At 37.8% G+C, this 26,109-nt stretch overlaps 1 protein-coding gene across 6 annotated transcripts in view; it reads right to left on the reverse strand.

Moving 5' to 3' along the window:
- Positions 1-554: 554 nt before the first annotated feature.
- The window catches only part of LOC110463441 (beta-arrestin-1-like), an 87,662-nt gene continuing 62,107 nt past the window's right edge, over positions 555-26,109 (reverse strand). For 2 of the 6 annotated variants that reach the window (XM_021518051.1, XM_021518050.1), the window contains 10 exons: positions 24,132-24,373; positions 23,133-23,192; positions 21,408-21,475; positions 20,205-20,340; positions 17,467-17,551; positions 9,274-9,346; positions 4,080-4,226; positions 3,451-3,537; positions 1,004-1,147; positions 555-740 (listed from right to left, as the gene is read on the reverse strand). In XM_021518051.1, the coding sequence (XP_021373726.1) occupies positions 680-740; positions 1,004-1,147; positions 3,451-3,537; positions 4,080-4,226; positions 9,274-9,346; positions 17,467-17,551; positions 20,205-20,340; positions 21,408-21,475; positions 23,133-23,192; positions 24,132-24,373 (1,103 nt within the window). In that variant the 3' untranslated portion in view covers positions 555-679. The remainder of the gene's footprint in view (positions 741-1,003; positions 1,148-3,450; positions 3,538-4,079; positions 4,227-9,273; positions 9,347-17,466; positions 17,552-20,204; positions 20,341-21,407; positions 21,476-23,132; positions 23,193-24,131; positions 24,374-26,109) is intronic. The other 4 variants (XM_021518053.1, XM_021518054.1, XM_021518055.1 and 1 more) reach the window with 4 other exon arrangements.

Below are 26,109 nucleotides of genomic sequence, written 5' to 3' on the forward strand. Positions count from 1 at the left end.
ACCTACCACAGGATATACACATCTATCTGTCACTAATCTAAGTTAGACCTTTCTGATGACATTGCTGATAATTAATTGGCACTTAAGAATAACACTGTTAGACAGAGAGTATAAACTATGTTTTTAATTTTAGAAGTGCTGGGAAATTAATTGTTATTCAGAACAAGTCTAAAATAAAAATAAATAAATCACATTTTATTTAATTAATAGTAAGGTAAAAAAATATAAAACATACATAAACCTATGATTAAATATACGATTTGAAAAGCACCAGTTTATAGATAGAGAGAATGAAGCAGAGGAGTACATGTTGAAGGTACGACGGACTGTGACGGGGTGTAGTACGCTGTGCACATGATTATAATATGGAGCTGGTTTGTTGACAGGAAAAATAACTAAGACATTCATGTGGAAAGTAATCTGTAACTATAATTCCTAAAAAAAAAATGTGTAAGTCTTCCTTTAATGTTATAATGTACCATAGAAACACACTGATCATGCTATAGTAAATATACTCAACAAAAATCATAGGCATAAAAATATTTAATAAAAACAGAATCTCCGATTAGATGGTTTGAAAAAATATAACAAAAATATGACCAACGTTATAAACATGGTGTATTCATTCTGTAATAAATTTGTACATAACAACGGGAGACGGCAGCATTCGGGGAACATTTCACCATAAATTACCGTCAACGCTCTCACTATTCGGCATGTCAACATTGACTTGCTGTTTGCTGAAATGAAGGTATCATTAAAAATAATTTTGAAATTTGGTAGTTTTGTTTAAATATACATTTAGTTTCCCTATAATGCTGTAATTACGTAGTGACACGCCTCCAGAACAGTTTCACAAGAAGTTACTCCTTATTTGTCCACACTTTTAACATGATTTAGCCCTTGTAAATACTAGAAGGAGAGTTATCCCCCCTATATTTCCGACATATTAAATGTTCAGGACTCATTGATGAAGATTTGTTCCCCTTTGTTGTAAACATACTTAGTGTCCAGTTGAATGAGATTAGTGTCGACAGGTGCGTCCTTCCCGCCATCTTGTTGGGTGAGGCTGACTGGGCGAGAAGAGGGCGGGGACTCTGGAGGTTTAGGGTGTGTTAGGGTAAATGGTAGCTCCACAGCCAGGTCCCTGTAACAACCAATCAGTGATCAGTATTAAGTCACATGACAGTACAGTTAGTTTCCATAGCAACTATCAGTCACAATAATCACAGGACTCGTATATGTCCTCAACTATGTTATTTGTTGTATGACATGGCTGATCAGTAAATAAAGAGTCAAGGTTTAATCAATAGGCTGAAAGTAGGTTTACTTATGCCTGGATCAAGGCCTACATGACTTAATACCGGGCTATGTAACATTATACACTCAGTAAATACATACTTCCAATCTCTACATTTATCAGATGTCTCAGTGTACTCATTACTTATATGGATATTTATCAAGAGGGCTTTAGCTGGAGTGAAATATTCATTCACGCGACTAATGAGTGCAATCTGAGACGCCAGATGAACACATATGTGTTGTATTGTTTATATTGCATTATATACCTACAAATAACAAGAGGCCCATGGGCCTTAACGGTCACCTGAGTCCTACAGTATTTATTTTTGTTATAGTTAAGTATAATGTGAACTTAACTTTGTCAGGACCATGAGCTGATCATTCCTAGACCGATTTTCAGTGGGATCAGCCTATTAGAACTTGTTTTTAAGTTTAAAATAGGTATTTACAAAATAGCGGCCATGGCAGCCAAATTGTATTTCTGATTGACCCGAAAAATTACAACACTTTATCAGGACCATGATTCGATCATTCCTACAAAGTTTCAGTTCAATCGTCCAAGTAGAACTTTACTTTAAGTTTGAAATAGGTATTTTCAAAATGGCAGCTGTGGCGGCCATATTGGATTTCCGATCGATCCGAAAAATAACCACACTTTGTCAGGACCATGAGCTGATCATTCCTAGACCGATTTTCAGTGAGATCAGCCTATTAGAACTTGTTTTTAAGTTTAAAATAGGTATTTACAAAATAGCGGCCATGGCAGCCAAATTGTATTTCTGATTGCCCCGAAAAATTACAACACTTTGGCAGGGCCATGATTCGATCATTCCTACAGAGTTTCAGTTCAATCGTCCAAGTAGAACTTTACTTTAAGTTTAAAATAGGTATTTACAAAATAGCGGCCATGGCAGCCAAATTGTATTTCTGATTGCCCCGAAAAATTACAACACTTTGGCAGGGCCATGATTCGATCATTCCTACACAGTTTCAGTTCAATCGTCCAAGTAGAACTTTACTTTAAGTTTAAAATAGGTATTTTCAAAATGGCGGCTGTGGCGGCCATATTGGATTTCTGATCAACCCTAGCTAAAGCTCAGGTGACCTAAAAATGTACATATTTTTTATGATGTTTTTTTCTGCAAAACATTAATCTGACCATGACCTTGTAGTAGACATTAAGTATGTGTGTACTTACCCCGAACCAAATTTAAGTATTAACCTGACCTTGATCTTTTAGTAGACATTAAGTATGCGTGTATTTACCCTGAACCAAATCTGAGGATTAACCTGACCTTGACCTTGTAGTAGACATTAAGTATGTGGGTACTTACCCTGAACCAAATCTGAGGATTAATTTGACCTTGACCTTGTAGTAGACATTAAGTATGTGGGTACTTACCCTGAACCAAATCTGAGGATTAGTCTGACCTTGACCTTGTAGTAGACATTAAGATCTGTGTACTTACCCTGAACCAAATCTGAGGATTAATCTGACCTTGACCTTGTAGTAGACATTAAGTATGTGGGTACTTACCCTGAACTAAATCTGGGAATTAACCTGACCTTGACCTTGTAGTAAACATTAAGTATGTGGGTACTTACCCTGAACTAAATATGAGGATTAACCTGACCTTGACTTTGTAGTAGACATTAAGTATGTGGGTACTTACCCTGAACCAAATCTGAGGATTAACCTGACCTTGACCTTGTAGTAACCATTAAGTATGTGGGTACTTACCCTGAACTAAATATGAGGATTAACCTGATCTTGACCTTGTAGTAGACATTAAGTACTGTGTGTACTTACCCTGAACCAAATCCGAGGATTAACCTGACCTTGGCCTTGTAGTAGACATTAAGTATGTGTGTACTTACCCTGAACTAAATATGAGGATTAACCAGACCTTGACCTTGTAGTAAACATTAAGTATGTGTGTACTTACCCTGAACTAAATATGAGGATTAACCAGACCTTGACCCTGTAGTAGACATTCAGATCTGTGTACTTACCCCGAACCAAATCCGAGGATTAACCTGACCTTGACCTTGTAGTAAACATTAAGTATGTGTACTTACCCTGAACCAAATCTGAGGATTAACCTGACCTTGACCTTGTAGTAGACATTAAGTACTGTGTGTACTTACCCCGAACCAAATCCAAGTATTAACCTGACCTTGACCTTGTAGGAGACAACAATTCCCAAATTTTCTTTCTGACTAGAATCTCCCATTCTGAAATGAAGATAAAAGAGATTGATATTTCTGAACATTTCTACAGTATAAAGGAAACATACTGTTGAGCCCTGTCTTTAGCATGGGGTTTCAAAGAGGTATTTATGTCCCATTAAAACAGTTTACAATGGATCCAGCCTGTTAACTAACAGTGATAGAGGCTACCCAGTGACTGATGGCTAACAGTGATAGAGGTTATCCAGTGGCTGATGGCTGGCTATCATGCTTCTCGTACTGAATTTCATTATTTTTTGTATACAGACATAAGGTTATAAGATTCATTTTTACAAAGTAACATTGCCACATGTAAGAATTTCCACTTTGGCTGTCCACAGGATTATCTAAAGGATATGTTGTTTTCAAAATGTCATTAAAATCAAACTAGCCCTGTAGGAAAGGTGGTTTATACAATATAGGGTCTATAGGCAACCTGATCCTAGTACATATATATCTCCTTATTAACGAACACAGTGACTATTGAATAGAATGGATATATACATATATGGCTACTTTTGGGAGTATTTTGGTAGAGGACGGCTTACATGGTCGAGGATGCTAAGTTGGTATCCTCGTGTTTGAGTTTGCCATCTAACGCGAGGCCACGCTTGTCCCTGTTATTGGTTAACAGTGGCGTACAGTGATATACTTTACAGAAGCCGGTCTGACTAGGCTGGATAGGAAAACCCTCTCTGTAAAAACAAGCAAAGCAAATGTCTTCTCTCATGCTTGATGAATCTTAGAATTATAGACAGAAAAATTACTTCCCTCAAGCATGATAAACCTTACCTGTTTAGAAAAGCAATCTATTCTTACAAAATTCACATATCCAAGTATTATGATGTTCCAATAGGACAAGAAATGCATAAATAAAAATATGTTTTGAAGTTAACAGAAAAAATATATTTTTAGAAAATTTGAGCAAGCAATTAAGTCACCATTTAAAAAAGGACCATTTATAATATTCTATATGCCTTAAATTATCAAGGGTCAACATCAATGGGACTTAAAAATTTAATGTTGTGAATAAACATTACACATAACGATAGTGAGAGTTTTTAAATTGGATCTTGAAAGATATTTGAAACTTTTCATACTAGTTGAGGTGAAGTACCGTAGATATCATGACAAGAACTAATACACAACGTATCAAGTTTCAGTGACCTTGACATTAATGCATGTCCTTCACCTTAATTGGTATCTGTCTTTGTTACTGTCCGTGACATCAGTTAAAACCATAGGGGAGTGGCACAGATCCCACACCCCAGAGTCTGTACATTCTATGTGTTTTATGTATCAATAAATTATACCCATACAGTATATTTACAGACTGTGGGGTTGGGGATCTGTGCCACAGGACCCTATATTTACAGACTGTGGGGTTGGGGATCTGTGCCAGGACCCTATATTTACAGACTGTGGGGTTGGGGATCTGTGCCAGGACCCTATATTTACAGACTGTGGGGTTGGGGATCTGTGCCAGGACCCTATATTTACAGACTGTGGGGTTGGGGATCTGTGCCAGGACCCTATATTTACAGACTGTGGGGTTGGGGATCTGTGCCAGGACCCTATATTTACAGACTGTGGGGTTGGGGATCTGTGCCAGGACCCTATATTTACAGACTGTGGGGTTGGGGATCTGTGCCAGGACCCTATATTTACAGACTGTGGGGTTGGGGATCTGTGCCAGGACCCTATATTTACAGACTGTGGGGTTGGGGATCTGTGCCAGGACCCTATATTTACAGACTGTGGGGTTGGGGATCTGTGCCAGGACCCTATATTTACAGACTGTGGGGTTGGGGATCTGTGCCAGGACCCTATATTTACAGACTGTGGGGTTGGGGATCTGTGCCAGGACCCTATATTTACAGACTGTGGGGTTGGGGATCTGTGCCAGGACCCTATATTTACAGACTGTGGGGTTGGGGATCTGTGCCAGGACCCTATATTTACAGACTGTGGGGTTGGGGATCTGTACCAGGACCCTATATTTACAGACTGTGGGGTTGAGGATCTGTACCAGGACCCTATATTTACAGACTGTGGGGTTGGGGATCTGTACCAGGACCCTGTGGTTTTAACTGATGTCACAGACATTAATCTAAGTAATCTTGACCTCAGTTTGTGTGACAGACTTTGACTTTGACATTATTTTGACTAGTACCAAAAGCTTACAGTTCAAACTCAGCCGAGGAATCACAATGTTGTCTATACAATACTTATATAGAAATTTACCATTTAGAATATGCATGTACTATTTGGATATCAAAAATGCCTTTACATTGCTAGATGTGTTTGGAAGCTTAGTTAAAAATCTTTTAAACACAAAATTTTACATTATGGAACATTAGTTTTTCCATATTGCTTGGACTTGATGATAGAATCAGTTAACTGACACATGACTATGTGGTAGAGATGATTGCTATCTATGTCCCCCTAACTAATGGATTAACTAGGCCAATGGGGGGTCTCCATGCACTCCATCTAATGTGCCTCACTATATATCCCTAATAATTACAAAGCTTAAACCACAGCAATAGATTTAAAAATCTATTTTTTAAATAAGATGCCGTGGAGGCAGGGTAGTCCAGTGGTAGGGCGCCGGGCTCGTGACCGAAGGGTTGCGGGTTCGAGTCACGTCATAGCACTGTGTTGCATTTTTGAGCAAGATACTTTACTCCGCTTGTTCCAGTCTACTCAGCTGTAAATGAGTACGTAGTTGGGTAGTGCTAGAATTGTTGAATGCTAGCTGTGAACGCCAAAATGGCAGCACCGGCTGTATGCTCCCCAGGAAGTTAAGAAAGATATTGGCTGGTTGCAAAGGCCCTTTAACCACCGATAATAATTTGTGAACCGCTTTGAGACGACCTACGAACTTGGTTGTGATAAAGCTGTACATTAATTATTATTATTGTTAATTAAAATATGTGTAATAAGTAACATGTATGTGATCGGACAACTGAAAATTTAAACTTCAAAAACGAAAACCTAAAGAATTTGATTGATTCCAATTTGATGACTTGATTAAATCCATTCCAACACATACTATGGTGCAGAAATTATCAGACAACCAAAATAACTGTCGGGGGAAAATATCAAAATTTAACTACAAATCAGAACCAACAAAACATACATCTGTGACCTAGATAGAAATGAAAATGAATTCTGTTATAGCAAAAAAATATTTTGAAACCGATAAAATGTTTGAAAAATTCAAAAATATTTATCAATCATATTCAACTTCTCACTTTACGAGAGAAAATCTGTAAAACTTATAAATTTACTTTCATGGACAGTTCCGGGATAAACAAATAGCAAACAGGTGCACTCAACAAAATAAATAAAAACCTCCTTGATTTTCACACAAATAATCTTTTGCATGCAATATGCTTTTGTATTGTCTTGCAAATAGGAAATTGCTAAAGACTAAAGGTGTTAAGTTTTTATCTATCTATATATATCTATATATACAAGTGTATATGTACATGTATTATCAAACTATACACTAACAAACGTAACTAATACTTATTCCCACAATGAAAGAAAAACTCAAACAATTCCAAAGCGGAAAAATTAAAAAGAAGCAAAGTTTGAGCACACTTCCCTTCCCCCTCCCAAAAAAAATCAACAACAGAAATGATGTTTGTTTGACGATTCAATGGGAATAATCTTAGCCAGCAAAACAAGTACATAACAAGTTATTTATATATTATGCATACTTCCCATTTTTTTCCTTAAAATACATCGGTGACCTTAAAATTTACCAAATAATATTTGTGACAATTTTTAATTTGTGATATTGTTCATTGTTCATACTAGGTTTCTAGAGCAGAAATTGGTTTCAAGGGCCATGACTCCAGAACAAATAGTTGAACCATAAATTCCCTGCCTTATGAGGTAGTTTTAATGTGCCAAGTTTCAAAATATTCCAACAAACAGTTCAGGACGAGTTGCTGTTACACGGTTACCGGATCAAAACATTTCAAGGGAAATAACTCCAGCAAAAATAGTCAAAATGCAAATTCCTTTTTACATACATATCTGCATCACTTTCACTGTGACAAGTGACAAAAAGTCCAACACACGGTTTAGAAGGAGTTGCACTTACAATCATGGACAGATAGACAGTGATTATTATATACCTCCCCCCCAACTTTGTTTGCAGGGGGTATAAATATTAACAGTCTAATATTTTAAGAAAGTCTTACGATATAATGTACGAGGATTAAAATATGATGAGCTAATCCAAAGCTTAACTATGAACCATCAAGATATTCAAGTTTCATAATGATGACAAAAAAAACACATATACAAATGCATACATGTCAGAGTGAATATCTTTCCACAACCTTTTCAGAGACAGGGATAGCACAAATAAAACCTCCATGTAACAATTAATGCTGTACAGATGTATCAGGTTAATAGAACTTGTATACAGTAGCAGATGGAGTAAGGATGGGTATATATAAATCATTTATATATACTTTATTCTAAACTTATATTAATCTCTCTTGTTGGCAAGGATGTTAGCGCACGGAGGGCCTTTAGGTGGGAGGAAACTGAATTACCCAGAGAAAACCTATGTGGTATAGGCAGGTGCCCTTTTTATGTCCGATCGGGTAAAACTGGTTCTAAAGTATCCACAAATTGAACATGTTAATTGATGACAACATGACCTATTTAGTCGTTGATTGATGTTAATTGATGACAACATGACCTATTTAGTCGTTGATTGATGTTAATTGATGACAACATGACCTATTTAGTCGTTGATTGATGTTAATTGATGACAACATGACCTATTTAGTCGTTGATTGATGTTAATTGATGACAACATGACCTATTTAGTCGTTGATTGATGTTAATTGATGACAACATGACCTATTTAGTCGTTGATTGATGTTAATTGATGACAACATGACCTATTTAGTCGTTGATTGATGTTAATTGATGACAACATGACCTATTTAGTCGTTGATTGATGTTAATTGATGACAACATGACCTATTTAGTCGTTGATTGATGTTAATTGATGACAACATGACCTATTTGGTCGTTGATTGATGTTAATTGATGACAACATGACCTATTTAGTCGTTGATTGCTGTTAATTGATGTGATTGATAGCCATAACAGTAATTAAGTCTAGACCTACATTAGTGTGTGGCGATACTGTTGCCATGGTTATAACAATATCTCATCTACATGTTGTCGACTACGAGCAGGATATTTATGATAATCTATTTATTTTTTTAAAGTCTGTAGCATGTTTGTGACACAAACACTTAAATATTAGGCACTGGCGTATTTTCTTCTGCAAATTTAAAAAAAAATACAAAATAAAACTTCAAAGAATTTCAAATACCTTTCTTTCACCTTTTTAGACTTTGACCTATAATTAAGATAAGGGTCAAAGGTTATCTTGAATGATGAACTCTCTGACCTTTAGCCTGTTACTTACCTCATTAAAGCTTCACTTAAAATTGTCAAAAATATCACACTTTAACTCGAAACAAAATTTTCAAATAAAGAAGGATCATTTACAAGTTGTATGCCATATTTAAACAATTGAAACCTTGTGCGCCTCAATATTTTGAATTTAAGATTTCATACTTCAGTGTAAAAATATAACTATTTCCCCATCAATAATACTCGATAAAATTCACAGAGACATACATTTTACCTCAATCATAACATAAATTAGAGGCTTAATATATAAAGGTAAAGACTTACTCTCGTTCCATGTCAGCTACTGTGCATTTATACTGCGCAGTGGAGAATAAACAAATATCGGCAAACTGTCGTACTGTGCGGGGAACAGAAACAATCCTTGTTATATACATCACATGTAAGGCCATGCTCAAAATAGACATGTTTCCTGTAACAGACTTGTTAAATGGTAAAACAGTACCCACACCTGGGACACTGCACTTGTTTTTAATTTATCGCTATTTTCATATTGTGTATCTGATGAATACAGTTTTTTAAGTCAAAGAATTTGCACCAAATTTATACAAAACTATTACTATTTGTAATTAATTGATTAACAGAACTGTTGTTTTTCAAAGTCTGTAAAAATTGCTCCAAAAGATAAATTGTCCTTTTCTAGGATGTTTGGAAACATGGCTATTTTTTACTTGGTATATAATTGGTTGTAATAAGCAAAACATTCAAAATCAAAGGTAAAAATAAACCGAAATCATCGCCAAACACTTGATTGTCTCTCATTCAGTATCTGCTCCTCCCTTGTAAAGGAATCGGATATAAACTTTTGTCATTGACTGAGCCTACAAAATATTCAGAGGAATGTAACAAGATTGTTTTTACATGTGCCAAAGTGAAGCAGAAATGGAATATTATCAACTACTTCAAATCAGTCCAGACTTCCAAATGAATCATGTCTATCCAATTATTACTGCTGGCTTTATTTGACATTCTGCCTTAGCAGGGTATTACCATCCAGTGTGAATGAGAGACGCCAGTGTTTGACGACAGCAATGGTTATAGACGCCGTGAGAGTCGGGTTATAATCAGGTGGCTTTCTCTACACACATTCAGGTTTCAATTTTCCGAACTGTGACGATCTTGCAGCTCAAAGAACATTTCAACTCATTCACCCCTGAAGACACATTTGAACTATTCCAATTCAAAGGTTGGAATAGTTCATTATGAAATTTCAGGGGTGAATGAGTCACACCCAGATCAGTGTAGTTCCATCATGACAGAACGAAACATTAGTGGTGTCGATATTATTTTCTATTAAAATTCCAGATACATTTAACGTAATCAACTGGATTATTACTGTCACAATTCTGGAAATTGATTCCTTGGTGTTTTAAACCAGAAAAGATTATAATTGGTCAACTAAACCTCTTATAACACATATCACATATAAATTATGAATAAGAATATCAAAGGAGTGCAATTTGACTTGGGTGTTGTAAATAAACAATTATCAGTGAGAGCAGATTTACATAACAAATCTTTTCTGTAAAATCTGGGACTAGACTTCACCATTCACCAATGAACTGATCACTTCAGTCGGGCCACGAGAAAGCTTTATGTAAACCAGAGATATTTTAACACTGGTCTCACCGAGTCTGTGACATTAAGGGGCCTCATGCATTTCCATATATAGTGTGACTTGATAAATGTATATACAGTAAGTACATCAATATGTTGTTCCACTGATATATGAAGGCAGTAGGGACCAGTGTAGGGCAAGAGTAGCATCAGGAGGCAACATGTGAGGGGAAGGGCAACATTTGATGGGGAGAGCAACATTTGATGGGAGGGCAACATTTGATGGGAGGGCAACATTTGATGGGGAGAGCAACATGTGAGGGGAAGGGCAACATGTGAGGGGAAGGGCAACATTTGATGGGGAGAGCAACATTTGATGGGGAGAGCAACATTTGATGGGGAGGGCAACATTTGATGGGGAGAGCAAAATTTGATGGGGAGGGCAACATTTGATGGGAAGGGCAACATTTGATGGGGAGGGCAACATTTGATGGGGAGAGCAACATTTGATGGGAGGGCAACATTTGATGGGAGGGCAACATCTACAGAGAGGGGGTCGGGAAGTAGAGCCTTTGGAGTCTCTGGCCGATAGATATCCTGACAGTTTTTACAGAGTAGCATGATAGCTCTCTTCTTGATTTGTCACACTAAGTATGGTCACTGTTATTCCTTTACTTCTGAAGTCGTCTGCACATGCTGTGTAACGTGAAATCTACCGCTTCTTAGGCATATGTCTGAGTAAATGTCATCAGTTTGGTAGTTAGGTTTATGTCTACGTAAATGTCATCAGTTTGGTAGTTAGGTTTATGTCTATGTAAATGTCGTCAGTCTGGTAGTTAGGTTTATGTCTGTGTAAATATCGTCGGTCTGGTAGTTAGGTTTATGTCCATGTAAATGTCTACAGTCTGGTAGTTAGGTTTATGTCTGTGTAAATATCGTCGGTCTGGTAGTTAGGTTTATGTCCATGTAAATGTCTTCAGTCTGGTAGTTAGGTTTATGTCTGTGTAAATATCGTCGGTCTGGTAGTTAGGTTTATGTCCATGTAAATGTCGTCGGTCTGGTAGAGGTAGTTAGGTTTATGTCTACTTAAATGTCATCAGTTTGGTAGTTTGGGTCACAGGATGTGTAAAACCAGACACATATCTTACAGGGAGAGAATACTGAAACTTCTATAAATCTTTATTATCTGTTCCAGAAAGTCCTGCAGTGTAAGATGAATTCTACCTCTACATTAGGTTTGTCTGTGTAAATGTCGTCGGTCTGGTAGTAAGGCTTATGTCTGTGTAAATGTCGTCAGTCTGGTAGGTAGGTTTATGTCTATGTAAATGTCGTTGGTCTGGTAGAGAGGTTTATGTCTATGTAAATGTCGTCGGTCTGATAGTTAGGCTTATGTCTGTCAACATTTTCTGATCCGACACCAAGTCTACGTAAAAGTCATCACTTTGGTAGTTAGGGTTATGTCTACGTAAATGTCATCACTTTGGTAGTTGGGTTTATGTCTACGTAAATGTAATCAGTTTGGTAGTTAGGGTCACCGGATGTGTAACACCAGACACATATCTTACAGGGAGAGAATACTGAAACTTCTATAAATCTTTATTATCTGTTCTAGAAAGTCCTGCAGTGTAAGATGAATTCTACCTCTACATTAGGTTTGTCTGTGTAAATGTCGTCGGTCTGGTAGTTAGGTTTATGGCTGTGTAAATGTCGTCGGTCTGGTAGTTAGGTTTATGGCTGTGTAAATGTCGTCGGTCTGGTAGTTAGGTTTATGGCTGTGTAAATGTCGTCGGTCTGGTAGTTAGGTTTATGGCTGTGTAAATGTCGTCGGTCTGGTAGTTAGGTTTATGTCTGTGTAAATGTCGTCAGTCTGGTAGTTAGGTTTATGTCCATGTAAATGTCTACAGTCTGGTAGTTAGGTTTATGTCTGTGTAAATATCGTCGGTCTGGTAGTTAGGTTTATGTCCATGTAAATGTCGTCGGTCTGGTAGTAAGGCTTATGTCTGTGTAAATGTCGTCAGTCTGGTAGGTAGGTTTATGTCTATGTAAATGTCGTCAGTCTGGTAGTTAGGTTTATGTCCATGTAAATGTCGTCGGTCTGGTAGTTAGGTTTATGGCTGTGTAAATGTCGTCGGTCTGGTAGTTAGGTTTATGTCCATGTAAATGTCTTCAGTCTGGTAGTTAGGTTTATGTCTGTGTAAATATCGTCGGTCTGGTAGTTAGGTTTATGTCCATGTAAATGTCTACAGTCTGGTAGTTAGGTTTATGTCTGTGTAAATGTCGTCAGTCTGGTAGGTAGGTTTATGTCTATGTAAATATCATCAGTTTGGTAGTTAGGGTTACAGGATGTGTAACACCAGACACAGATCTTACAGGAAGTTAGGTTTATGTCTACGTAAATCTCATCAGTTTGGTAGTTAGGGCCACAGGATGTGTAACACCAGACACGGATCTTACAGGTAGTTAGGTTTATGTCAACGTAAATGTCATCAGTTTGGTAGTTAGGGTCCCAGGATGTGTAACACCAGACACAGATCTTACAGGTAGTTAGTTTTATGTCTATGTAAATGTCATCAGTTTGGTATTTAGGGTCACAGGATGTGTAACACTAGACACATATCTTACAGGAAGAGACTACTGAAACTTCTATAAATCTTTATTATCTGTTCTAGAAAGTCCTGCAGTGTAAGATGAATTCTACCTCTACATTAGGTTTGTCTGTGTAAATGTCGTCGGTCTGGTAGTAAGGCTTATGTCTGTGTAAATGTTGTCGGTCTGGTAGTTAGGCTTATGAGGTAGTTAGGTTTATGTCTACTTAAATGTCATCAGTTTGGTAGTTATGGTCACAGGATGTGTAACACCAGACACATATCTTACAGGAAGAGAATACTGAAACTTCTATAAATCTTTATTATCTGTTCCAGAAAGTCCTGCAGTGTAAGATGAATTCTACCTCTACATTAGGTTTGTCTGTGTAAATGTCGTCGGTCTGGTAGTTAGGTTTATGTCCATGTAAATGTCGTCGGTCTGGTAGTAAGGCTTATGTCTGTGTAAATGTTGTCGGTCTGGTAGTTAGGCTTATGTCCATGTAAATGTCGTCGGTCTGGTAGTTAGGTTTATGTCTGTGTAAATGTCGTCGGTCTGGTAGTTAGGTTTATGTCTATGTAAATGTCGTTGGTCTGGTAGTGAGGTTTATGTCTATGTAAATGTCGTCGGTCTGGTAGTTGGGTTTATGTCTGTGTAAATGTCGTCAGTCTGGTAGTTAGGTTTATGTCCATGTAAATGTCGTCGGTCTGGTAGTTAGGTTTATGTCTATGTAAATGTCGTTGGTCTGGTAGTGAGGTTTATGTCTATGTAAATGTCGTCGGTCTGGTAGTTTGGTTTATGTCTGTGTAAATGTCGTCAGTCTGGTAGTTAGGTTTATGTCTGTATAAATGTCTTCAGTCTGGTAGTTAGGTTTATGTCCATGTAAATGTCGTCGGTCTGGTAGTTAGGTTTATGTCTGTATAAATGTCTTCAGTCTGGGAGGTAGGTTTATGTCAATGTAAATGTCGTCGGTCTGGTATTTCGGTTTATGTCTATGTAAATGTCGGCGGTCTGGTAGTTAGGTTTATGTCTATGTAAATGTCGTCGGTCTGATAGTTAGGCTTATGTCTGTCAACATTTTCTGATCCGACACCAAGTCATCCAACTGTTGGAACATCTGAAGTGAGGAGTCAGCAGCAGCAGTACTGTAGGGAGGCTGGCACTAGGAGTAGGGTCATTGTGAGAGGGGTAGGAGGCGATACAGTGTTGTACACTGGGTCAGCTGTATACTGGGACGGGGACTCAAACTCACTGCGGCTCTAAAATTGACACATCTTCCTCATTGTACGTATGTTCATACAGTCTGAACTCTGCAAACTGGCAGACTGTTAGTAACAAAACAATCATCTTTTCTTGTTAGTTCTGTGGTTGTAGATGAGCCGAGGCATTCTAATTTTCTTTAGTTTCACTTTCCATGTATTTATCACTGATGGCCACTCTCATTCATAAATAATGAGCTCTTTAGTGAAAGGAAGAATAGCTCTTCCTAAAACAAAGACTGCCATTACAACAGTATCAACTTGACGGGGGTAGGGATACACATATTTGTAAAGAACCTCCAGGTGGTCAAACTTTCACATCAGTCCTGCCAAACTCACAGAGTTAATAACCCTACTTTGATAGCTAATCAGATGTTAAGTAAAACTCACAGAGTTAATAACCCTACTTTGATAGCTTATCAGATGTTAAGTAAAACTTAGGAACTATTCACAAATCACACAAAGATTAAAAGATGACCCAAATCTTGTGTTACCACTAAGACTGGTTCAAATTCCTCTGTATTTCAAACTTTTGCAACCCTGTTAACTAATTCTAAATCACAGTCATTAATTAACCACCAACAGCCAATCAGAACTAAAACATCAACAGCCAGCCAATCAGATCTTTAAACCACCAACAGCCAATCAAAACTAAAACACCAATAGCCAATCAGAACTAAACCACCAACAGCCAATCAGATCTTTAAACCACCAAAAGCCAATCAGAACTAAAACACCAACAGCCAATCAGAACTAAAACACCAACAGCCAATCAGAACTAAACCACCAACAGCCAATCAGAACTAAAACACCAACAGCCAATCAGAACTAAAACACCAACAGCCAATCAGAACTAAAACACCAACAGCCAATCAGAACTAAAACACCAACAGCCAATCAGAACTAAAACACCAACAGCCAATCAGAACTAAAACACCAACAGCCAATCAGAACTAAAACACCAACAGCCAATCAGAACTAAAACACCAACAGCCAATCAGAACTAAAACACCAACAGCCAATCAGAACTAAAACACCAACAGCCAATCAGAACTAAAACACCAACAGCCAATCAGAACTAAAACACCAACAGCCAATCAGAACTAAAACACCAACAGCCAATCAGAACTAAAACACCAACAGCCAATCAGAACTAAAACACCAACAGCCAATCAGAACTAAAACACCAACAGCCAATCAGAACTAAAACACCAACAGCCAATCAGAACTAAAACACCAACAGCCAATCAGAACTAAAACACCAACAGCCAATCAGAACTAAAACACCAACAGCCAATCAGAACTAAAACACCAACAGCCAATCAGAACTAAAACACCAACAGCCAATCAGAACTAAAACACCAACAGCCAATCAGAACTAAAACACCAACAGCCAATCAGAACTAAAACACCAACAGCCAATCAGAACTAAAACACCAACAGCCAATCAGAACTAAAACACCAACAGCCAATCAGAACTAAAACACCAACAGCCAATCAGAACTAAAACACCAACAGCCAATCAGAACTAAAACACCAACAGCCAATCAGAACTAAAACACCAACAGCCAATCAGAACTAAAACACCAACAGCCAATCAGAACTAAAACACCAACAGCCAATCAGAACTAAAACACCAACAGCCAATCAGAACTAAAACACCAACAGCCAATCAGAACTAAAACACCAACAGCCAATCAGAACTAAAACACCAACAGCCAATCAGAACTAAAACACCAACAGCCAATCAGAACTAAAACACCAACAGCCAATCAGAACTAAAACACCAACAGCCAATCAGAACTAAAACACCAACAGCCAATCAGAACTAAAACACCAACAGCCAATCAGAACTAAAACACCAACAGCCAATCAGAACTAAAACACCAACAGCCAATCAGAACTAAAACACCAACAGCCAATCAGAACTAAAACACCAACAGCCAATCAGAACTAAAACACCAACAGCCAATCAGAACTAAAACACCAACAGCCAATCAGAACTAAAACACCAACAGCCAATCAGAACTAAAACACCAACAGCCAATCAGAACTAAAACACCAACAGCCAATCAGAACTAAAACACCAACAGCCAATCAGAACTAAAACACCAACAGCCAATCAGAACTAAAACACCAACAGCCAATCAGAACTAAACCACCAACAGCCAATCAGAACTAAAACACCAACAGCCAATCAGAACTAAACCACCAACAGCCAATCAGAACTAAAACACCGACAGCCAATCAGAACTAAACTACCAACAGCAAATCAGAACTAAAACACCAACAGCCAATCAGAACTAAACTACCAACAGCCAATCAGAACTAAACCACCAGCAGCAAATCAGAACTAAGCTACCAACAGCCAATCAGAACTAAAACACCAACAGGCAATCAGAACTAAACTACCAACAGCAAATCAGAACTAAAACACCAACAGCAAATCAGAACTAAAACACCAACAGCCAATCAGAACTAAACTACCAACAGCAAATCAGAACTAAAACCCCAACAGCAAATCAGAACTAAAACACCAACAAATCACCAACAGCCAATCAGAACTAAAACACCAACAGTCAATCGGAACTAAAATACCAACAGCCAATCAGAACTAAACAACCAACAGCCAATCAGAACTAAAACACCAACAGCCAATCAGAACTAAACTACTAACAGCCAATCAGAACTAAAACACCAACAGCCAATCAGAACTACGTGCCTGTAACCTCATTAACATTTGAACCAACAATCGCTGTGATATACACAAAATCGCTGACCTATAGCTGATCCAAATAATCAAAAATAAGTTATTTTCTGGACACCATTTAGAACAGATGAATGGACTCTCACTCTACAGTAATATCTCCTTTTCTAAGAAAATCAGAAAAATATGATGCCACAGGGAACTACCAAAATGTACTCATTATTCAAACACTGAACTTCACCACTGATGTAACGTAATTAGGTTTGTCTGTCTACCAGTTATAGAGGTTTACCTGTAACGAACAATTTATCATACCTGTAAGTGTTACCTGTAAGTGTTACCTGGAAATCTTACCTGAAATCTTGATTTTCTTCACAGTTTTGTTTGTATTGTTGTCCACCAGAACATTAACAGCGATATTTTCACCGTGGTAGTATTTCTACAAGACAAGCATCACACAATTTAGTGTCACCTGGTTAGTATTTCTACAAGACAAGTATCACACAATTTGGTGTCACCTGGTTTTCAGTAGAGGTAATATTTCTACAAGACAAGTATCACCCAATTTAGTGTCACCTGGTTAGTATTTCTACAGGACAAGTATCACATAATTTAGTGTCCCCTGGTTAGTATTTCTACAAGACAAGCATCACACAACTTAGTGTCACCTGGTTAGTATTTCTACGAGACAAGTATCACATAATTTAGTGTCCCCTGGTTAGTATTTCTACAAGACAAGAATCACATAATTTAGTGTCACCTGGTTTTCAGTAGAGGTAGTATTTCTACAAGATAAGTATCACACAATTTAGTGTCACCTGGTTTTCAATAGAGGTAGTATTTCTACAAGACAAGTATCACACAATTTAGTGTCACCTGGTTTTTAGTAGAGGTATTATTTCTACAAGACAAGCATCACACAACTTAGTGTCACCTGGGTTTCAGTAGAGGTAGTATTTCTACAAGACAAGTATCACACAATTTAGTGTCACCTGGGTTTCAGTAGAGGTAGTATTTCTACAAGACAAGTATCACACAATTTAGTGTCACCTGGGTTTCAGTAGAGGTAATATTTCTACAAGACAAGTATCACACAATTCAGTGTTACCTGTAATTCTATGAAGCCAATCAAAATGTTGACCGTAACTGTTTTCTCACAGAAATGATGATCAATAAAAGTTGCCACCTATTTTCTGGAACAAATGTTTGATTAATAATGTTTCAACTCATACAAAACACTACATAAAACACTGAGTGCCAAAAATAGGCCTGTGCTTTTCATATTTATATCACGATTTAAAAACAGTTTTCCATCTAACATAATATGTGATGTACCCTACAATAAAAACGGAATGAAACCTTTATCCCTCTGACTTTGTTACCAGGACACAATAAAATCGTGATTTACTGTTCAACATTTTATGAGCATTTCACAGGAAACACATACTCTATACTTTTGGCCTAAACCTACAATCTCCCATCATCAACCCAGTCCCTATGGATACCAAATTCAAATAGTATTCACTAGACAAGTGTAAGCAGAGCACTGCTAACTGTGGTCAGCACATTAATAAGAATAGTAGATTCTTTGAGTTTAATATTTCCACAACAGCTCAGGTTATATAAGACATTATTATCCTATATCATTGTTCCTATACAACTAAAGCTAGGCCAAGGGCATAGAGTTAATACATCAATCCTAAACCAAGGGCATAGGGTTAATACATCAATCCTAAACCAAGGGCATAGAGTTAATACATCAATCCTAAACCAAGGGCATAGGGTTAATACATCAATCCTAAACCAGGGCATAGAGTTAATACATCAATCCTCAACCTAGGGCATAGGGTTAATACATCAATCCTAAACCAAGGGCATAGAGTTAATACATCAATCCTAAACCAAGGGCATAGGGTTAATACATTAATCCTAAACCAAGGGCATATAGTTAATACATCAATCCTAAACCAAGGGCATATAGTTAATACATCAATCCTAAACGAAGGGCATAGATTTAATACATCAATCCTAAACCAAGGGGCATAGAGTTAATGCATCAATCCTAAACCAGGGGCATAGAGTTAATACATCAATCCTAAACCAAGGGCATAGGGTTAATATATCAATCCTAAACCAAGGGCATAGAGTTAATATGTCAATCCTAAACCAAGGGCATAGAGTTAATTCATCAATCCTAAACCAGGGCATAGAGTTAATTCATCAATCCTAAACCAAGGGCATAGAGTTAATACATCAATCCTAAACCAAGGGCATTGAGTTAATACATCAATCCTAAACCAAGGGCATAGGGTTAATACATCAATCCTAAACCAAGGGCATAGAGTTAATACATCAATCCTCAACCTAGGGCATAGGGTTAATACATTAATCAAGATCAGCATCAATGAGCATCAACCATTACAAAGTGAAAACTATCAGATATTACACTACATTACTTCATTTAAAAAATAATAGTTCTCTATATAGAGGCAGGTAAGAATACCAGTTCTCTGTATAGAGGCAGATAAGAATACTAGTTCTCTGTATAGAGGCAGGTAAAAATTATACTGATCTTTTAAAACAGAAACCTGACAACCATTCCTGCCAGCACAAATACAGGGTAAGAGTTATTTCCCCTGGTGCTGAATACATTACCTGCTTCCATATATTTCATCCCATTATTACAGAATACTTCTGCAGATTTATTTGATAACATTTTTTAATATTTCTTCACATCACTGGATTATTCAATTAGAACTTTTAATGTAACAATAACTAATATCTATTACTACGCCATATTAAGCTTTGTTATTGAATAAAAAGAAACTGTAGCTATCTGAAAGACGCATTTGAACTTCAACCTTGGTCGTGCCAAACTGATCATAGCCAAACGTCTTTGTCTAGCAATGTCTGTGACATTGCCTGGGCTATTTAAAAAAAACTGCTTCCTTATCTGGAGAAGCTTGTAGCTAGGTAATACTGAACTTACTTTGTCTAAAAATTATTACCTCCTAGATTTACCAACAGGCTACTTCTTTGTCTAGAGAAACTTCTCGTTTGATCCTATCGATTGGTACTCATTATAAACTTACTTCTTTGTCTAAGGAAGCCTCTAGCTTGATATTGCCCGGACTCATCATAAACTCTTTGGTGGCCTCGGCACTGGGCTGAGGGGCTGGTTCCACAGGGGCGTATGTCAGCTTCCGTATAGCCAGACGAACAGAATTCCTAAAACAAAGTGTCATAGGATAGGGAAAATATGTCATATGTCAGCTTCCGTATAGCCAGATGAACAGAATTCCTAAAACAAAGTGTCATAAGATTGGGAAAATATGTCATATGTCAGCTTCCGTATAGCCAGACGAACAGAATTCCTAAAACAAAGTGTCATAAGATTGGGAAAATACAGCGAGATGTAACAAAATCAGAAACAAAAACAATCCAAAAATATTAGAAAAATCTAAAAATTGTGATATATCTAAAACTACTCACAAACATGCATTTAATTGATATAAGTTGTGTATAGTGTAAGCTTTCTAATAGAACTCCAAGAGAAACTAGAGCTGTAAGGCTTAAAACCCCTTGATCCCACATAAGATGATAAAAAACTCCTAGTTGAACTAAAAATAATTTAAAATGGAAAATGTGCAACTACCAAAGATACCGATCATGTGAACCAAGTTTCAAAATTATTGGCTAAGAATTTTGGAAAGATGTATCAGAAAAGGGAAATAACTCTCAAGAAATTCATTGATATAAAAGTTACATCCCAAGTGAACGACTACCTAAGGTACCTATCAGGTGTACTTAGTTCACAGACATTTGTTAACAAGGTGAGCAGCCATACTTCTGAAAATCTTCCAAAGATAGACAGACTGCCACCAAGTTCAAGAATATTCCCCTTCATAACTACGTTTGAATAATAATATCTACACAACAAAGCGTAGCTGAATCGAGTCTTTTCGGTACATATATAACAACCTATTGTACATATGCTTACAGTGTATCCAAATAGACATTGATTTGTGGACAACTCGTACAATTTTACTCGTTTGTGCGTACGCTTCACTGGTCATTTGTCTGATTAAGGTGACAGTGTACATACCGTACTAGTCATCGAAACGTCACATAGAAACACTTACTGGTTGTGTAGCAAGAGGTATTACATAATCCATACGTACCAACCTAAAGTATAGAAATATCTACACAACTATGGCATTGTTTAGAGTTCTGAGGTATGTCAATGTCTCCTACTAGATAATTTCTAAATGCACTAGACCTCACCGTAACCTTACCTCTTGTGTGGCTTCTCCTCAGCATTCTCTGCTACATACGTCTTTAGCTCGTAATCTACACCACAGGGCTTTAAAACAAAGTACACCATCAAATATACAATTACTCTGTTACAACAAAAAAAAATTTCATTTAGAAAATGTCTGTAAGACATCAGGAAGTGACCTTACTCTGATGGACTTGTGTTATTGTTTTCAAATTTCTACGAATATTGAAGGTACTTTTATCCTTGACCATCCCACAAAATTAATCAAAATACATGAAGAAATAAAGTTGCCTCTGTGAGTTATTTTACTGTAATGGTTAACAAACTTTTATAAATGTAGTAACAATGATCTTGGCTTTGACCATGGACCCCTTAACTACAGATTTATTCAAAGTATTCTCTCACTTGACCTACATTTGTATGTACAAAGTTTGATCAAAGTCTTACAAAAGAAATGAAGTTGCTGGTACTGAACAAAGAATTGGGACAGAACTGGACAGGACGGGGTAGGACGGACCAGAACCTAATTAAGCATGCGAAACATTCTTCATATTACTGTCCTGGTTTTTACACTAAAAAAATCTTTATTTTTTTCTCTAGAGTGTTTGCTGTGTTTTCATAGGGGAGACAACTCAGGTTATTTATAGGTTCCAAAATAATTTCAAACATTATTTTTCTTGAATATTGAATCTCTGACAACTCTTCACTTTGTGGAGTACTTCACCATCTCAGTATGTAAAACTGACAAAGCTTTGGCCAGTGCAGGCCTTCGCATGGCTTACCTTCCCAGTATCAGTCAGACTGACAAAGCTTAGGCCAGGAAGGCCTTTGTGTGGCTTACCTTCCCAGTATCAGTCAGACAGACAAAGCTTAGGCCAGGTAGGCCTTTGTGTGGCTTACCTTCCCAGTCTCAGTTAGACTGACAAAGCTTAGGCCAGGAAGGCCTTCGCGTGGCTTACCTTCCCAGTATCAGTCAGACTGACAAAGTTTAGGCCAGGAAGGCCTTTGTGTGGCTTGGACAAAGCTAAGGGCAGGAAGGCCTTTGTGTGGCTTACCTTCCCAGTATCAGTCAGACTGACAAAGTTTAGGCCAGGAAGGCCTTTGTGTGGCTTGGACAAAGCTAAGGCCAGGAAGGCCTTTGTGTGGCTTACCTTCCCAGTCTCAGTCAAACGGACAAAGCTTAGGCCAGGAAGGCCTTCGTGTGGCTTACCTTCCCAGTATCAGTCAGACTGAGAAAGCTTAGGCCAGGTAGGCCTTCGCGTGGCTTACCTTCCCAGTCTCAGTCAGACTGACAAAGCTAAGGCCAGGAAGGCCTTTGTGTGGCTTACCTTCCCAGTATCAGTCAGACAGACAAAGCTTAGGCCAGGAAGGCCTTCGTGTGGCTTAACTTTCCAGTCTCAGTCAGACTGAGAAAGCTTAGGCCAGGTAGGCCTTCGCGTGGCTTACCTTCCCAGTATCAGTCAGACTGGGAAAGCTTAGGCCAGGAAGGCCTTCGTGTGGAATACCTTCCCAGTCTCAGTCAGACTGAGAAAGCTTAGGCCAGGTAGGCCTTCGTGTGGCTTACCTTCCCAGTATCAGACAGACTGAGAAAGCTTAGGCCAAGTAGGCCTTCGTGTGGAATACCTTCCCAGTATCAGACAGACTGACTAAGCTTAGGCCAGGTAGGCCTTCGTGTGGAATACCTTCCCAGTATCAGTCAGACTGACAAAGCTTAGGCCAGGTAGGCCTTCTTGTGGCTTACCTTCCCAGTATCTCCTGGCGCCGGCTGCAAGGTAACTGAGGCAGGTGCGTTTGGTGGCAGCTGAAATGATACAGATTTGTAAAATATTCATTTAGGTAATTGAGAATAGCTGATACTGTGGAACACCTTAAACAAATGACTTAATCAAGATATGCATGTACATATCTGATCAAAACCACATTTAGACATTGACAGATCACAGGAAGGTGGGATTTAAATTCACCTGCTGTTCCTATTTTTGCATTTTATCTTCTTATTTTTCACATCTCGGTAAAAACCCACTCAAAGATTACAGAAAATATTTCTTTATGAAAATTGTATTTAAACTGACAACCTATCCCTATGCAAGTTTTTCAACAATTCACAGATTACCGCAAATTTGATATATAAGATTTTGATTAAATACATTTCATACACAATCAAAGAGATGTATCATTCATACACTTGATCTAAAACAGAAACCTAATGCAATGTGTAACTGTTGTTTATGATATTTAAATAGATATCTGACAAGAGTTATCTGATTTTCAAATTTCAAAAAGACATAAGGTTATGATCAAGTGTCTTTATGAAATTTTATGAGTAACAAGTGCTTGATAAATATGATAAAACAATAATAAGTAGAATTTCTGTCAACCATAAATCATAAAACACTGTTTTTCGTCATTTTACTGAACCAGAACAGAAAGGTTCCATTTTTGCTAGCCTCTCGTCTGCCATCCTGGATTTGCATATGACGAATGTAATTATTGACTACTGTAATTGTGATAGTCATATTTGAAGGTCAAAATACCAAATCAAAGGGTTTTCCAACAGCCAATAAAATTGCTTACCACGCACACCTTAAATGTGTTTTATATACAAACATTCCATGATTATTAACACATGGTCTGAGAGTTATGGTAGAAAAATAAGTAACTCCATAATCAAATTCTTAAGACACTGGTCTAAATTAGTTACATGCTAATCTCAATCTTTGGTATGTCAATCAAAAATTACTTCAAAAAAGAATGGATAGGCGTTTGGGCCAAGCTTCTTGATTAAGCGTTCCTGTAGCCTCGTTAGTGGTTTCTGTTGGTCCTTGACCGGTGGGTACACCTGCACGGAGGCGAGAAAAAGGTCCTTGCGGAAGGTCAAGCCCAACACATCCAGATCTTCCCGGCCGTAACGGAATGCGGCGAGGATGTGTGCAAACACCTTCCTTTCTTTGAGGTATTCAGGGTCCACCAGAATGACTCCATCTGCATTTGAATAAACATTTATAAAGGTTTTATCTATTGTCATATTCATTAAATGCTTTTGAAATGAATAACAGTGAATTGGTGAAAATACCAGTACATTCTGCCGTACAAGGGTACTCAGCTGGGAGTCATTACATTTTTGGTTTTATTACAGTTTTTATAGCCCAACTATGAAAAAGTTACTGCATCAAAAAAGTGCTTAGCACAAAATGTGTTGCCTGATTCTAATGTTGTCACATTGTATTTTGGATAGGCTACTAAACAAAGTTCTAACGTTTCCTGCTATTATCTAATAAGATTTCCTTACAAAAGTTATATAAATGGTGTAGTTAAGAAAATACTACATAGTAAAAGTGTATCAAAACAACCACTTAAACATTCGTCAGTCACTTCGTCTGTAGTTAAAAGAAAATATGTGCCTATGAATGAAGCAAATATAAAGAAATGTTCTGATTGGTCAAAGCTAAAAAGATATCTTTACATATGAAGATACAACATTCTGTATATTTTACAAAAGTGACGTTATAAGATTTATCATATTGACATGTTCCTGATAAAACCCGGTGAAAGTATAACAAGAGACCCATAGATCCTGTATTCCTCTCCTGGATATTCAAGCAGTCATACAAAAACTTTCTCATTAGAGGTAATAATTTCCACAGATGTATCCAAATCTTCCTCTTCTGCAATTCAGCAGCAATTGTATACATTGTAATAGGGTGGGGATCTTGCCTGCTTAAATTTGATGACCAAGAATTAATCACAACTGTCAGGGCCAGACCCCACCCGATTCTGAGAGCATGACTGTGCTCATCATGGCAATTGTAGGGTTGGCGTCTCAACAAATGCCATGTTATAACATAGGACTTAATTCCCAAAGGTGGAGTGAACCCTGAGGCCAATCCTGGTACTACATCTAGGTACTAAGTTTACAGGGGTTTGGCTAGAATCCAGGGACAATACTGGTAGCATTTGCATATCCAAATCGTCATGTTTTAAAATTATATATCATTATAGGGAGAGGATCTCAACAGTTTACATGTCATTACCCAGGGACTAAGTCCATAGGGATGGGTTAGACCCCAAAGTTAATCCCAATAACATATCTGACTAAGTCCATAGGGATGGGTTGGACCCCCAAGCTAATCCCAATAACATATCTGACTAAGTCCATAGGGATGGGTTAGACCCCCAAGCTAATCCCAATAACATATCTGACTAAGTCCATAGGGATGGGTTAGACCCCCAAGCTAATCCCAATAACATATCTGACTAAGTCCATAGGGATGGGTTAGACCCCCAAGCTAATCCCAATAACATATCTGACTAAGTCCATAGGGATGGGTTAGACCCCCAAGCTAATCCCAATAACATATCTGACTAAGTCCATAGGGATGGGTTAGACCCCCAAGCTAATCCCAATAACATATCTGACTAAGTCCATAGGGATGGGTTAGACCCCCAAGCTAATCCCAATAACATATCTGACTAAGTCCATAGGGATGGGTTAGACCCCCAAGCTAATCCCAATAACATATCTGACTAAGTCCATAGGGATGGGTTAGACCCCCAAGCTAATCCCAATAACATATCTGACTAAGTCCATAGGGATGGGTTAGACCCCCAAGCTAATCCCAATAACATATCTGACTAAGTCCATAGGGATGGGTTAGACCCCCAAGCTAATCCCAATAACATATCTGACTAAGTCCATAGGGATGGGTTAGACCCCCAAG

The sequence above is a fragment of the Mizuhopecten yessoensis genome, unplaced genomic scaffold (assembly GCF_002113885.1).
Source record: "Mizuhopecten yessoensis strain PY_sf001 unplaced genomic scaffold, ASM211388v2 scaffold10909, whole genome shotgun sequence".
Lineage (NCBI taxonomy): Eukaryota > Metazoa > Mollusca > Bivalvia > Pectinida > Pectinidae > Mizuhopecten > Mizuhopecten yessoensis.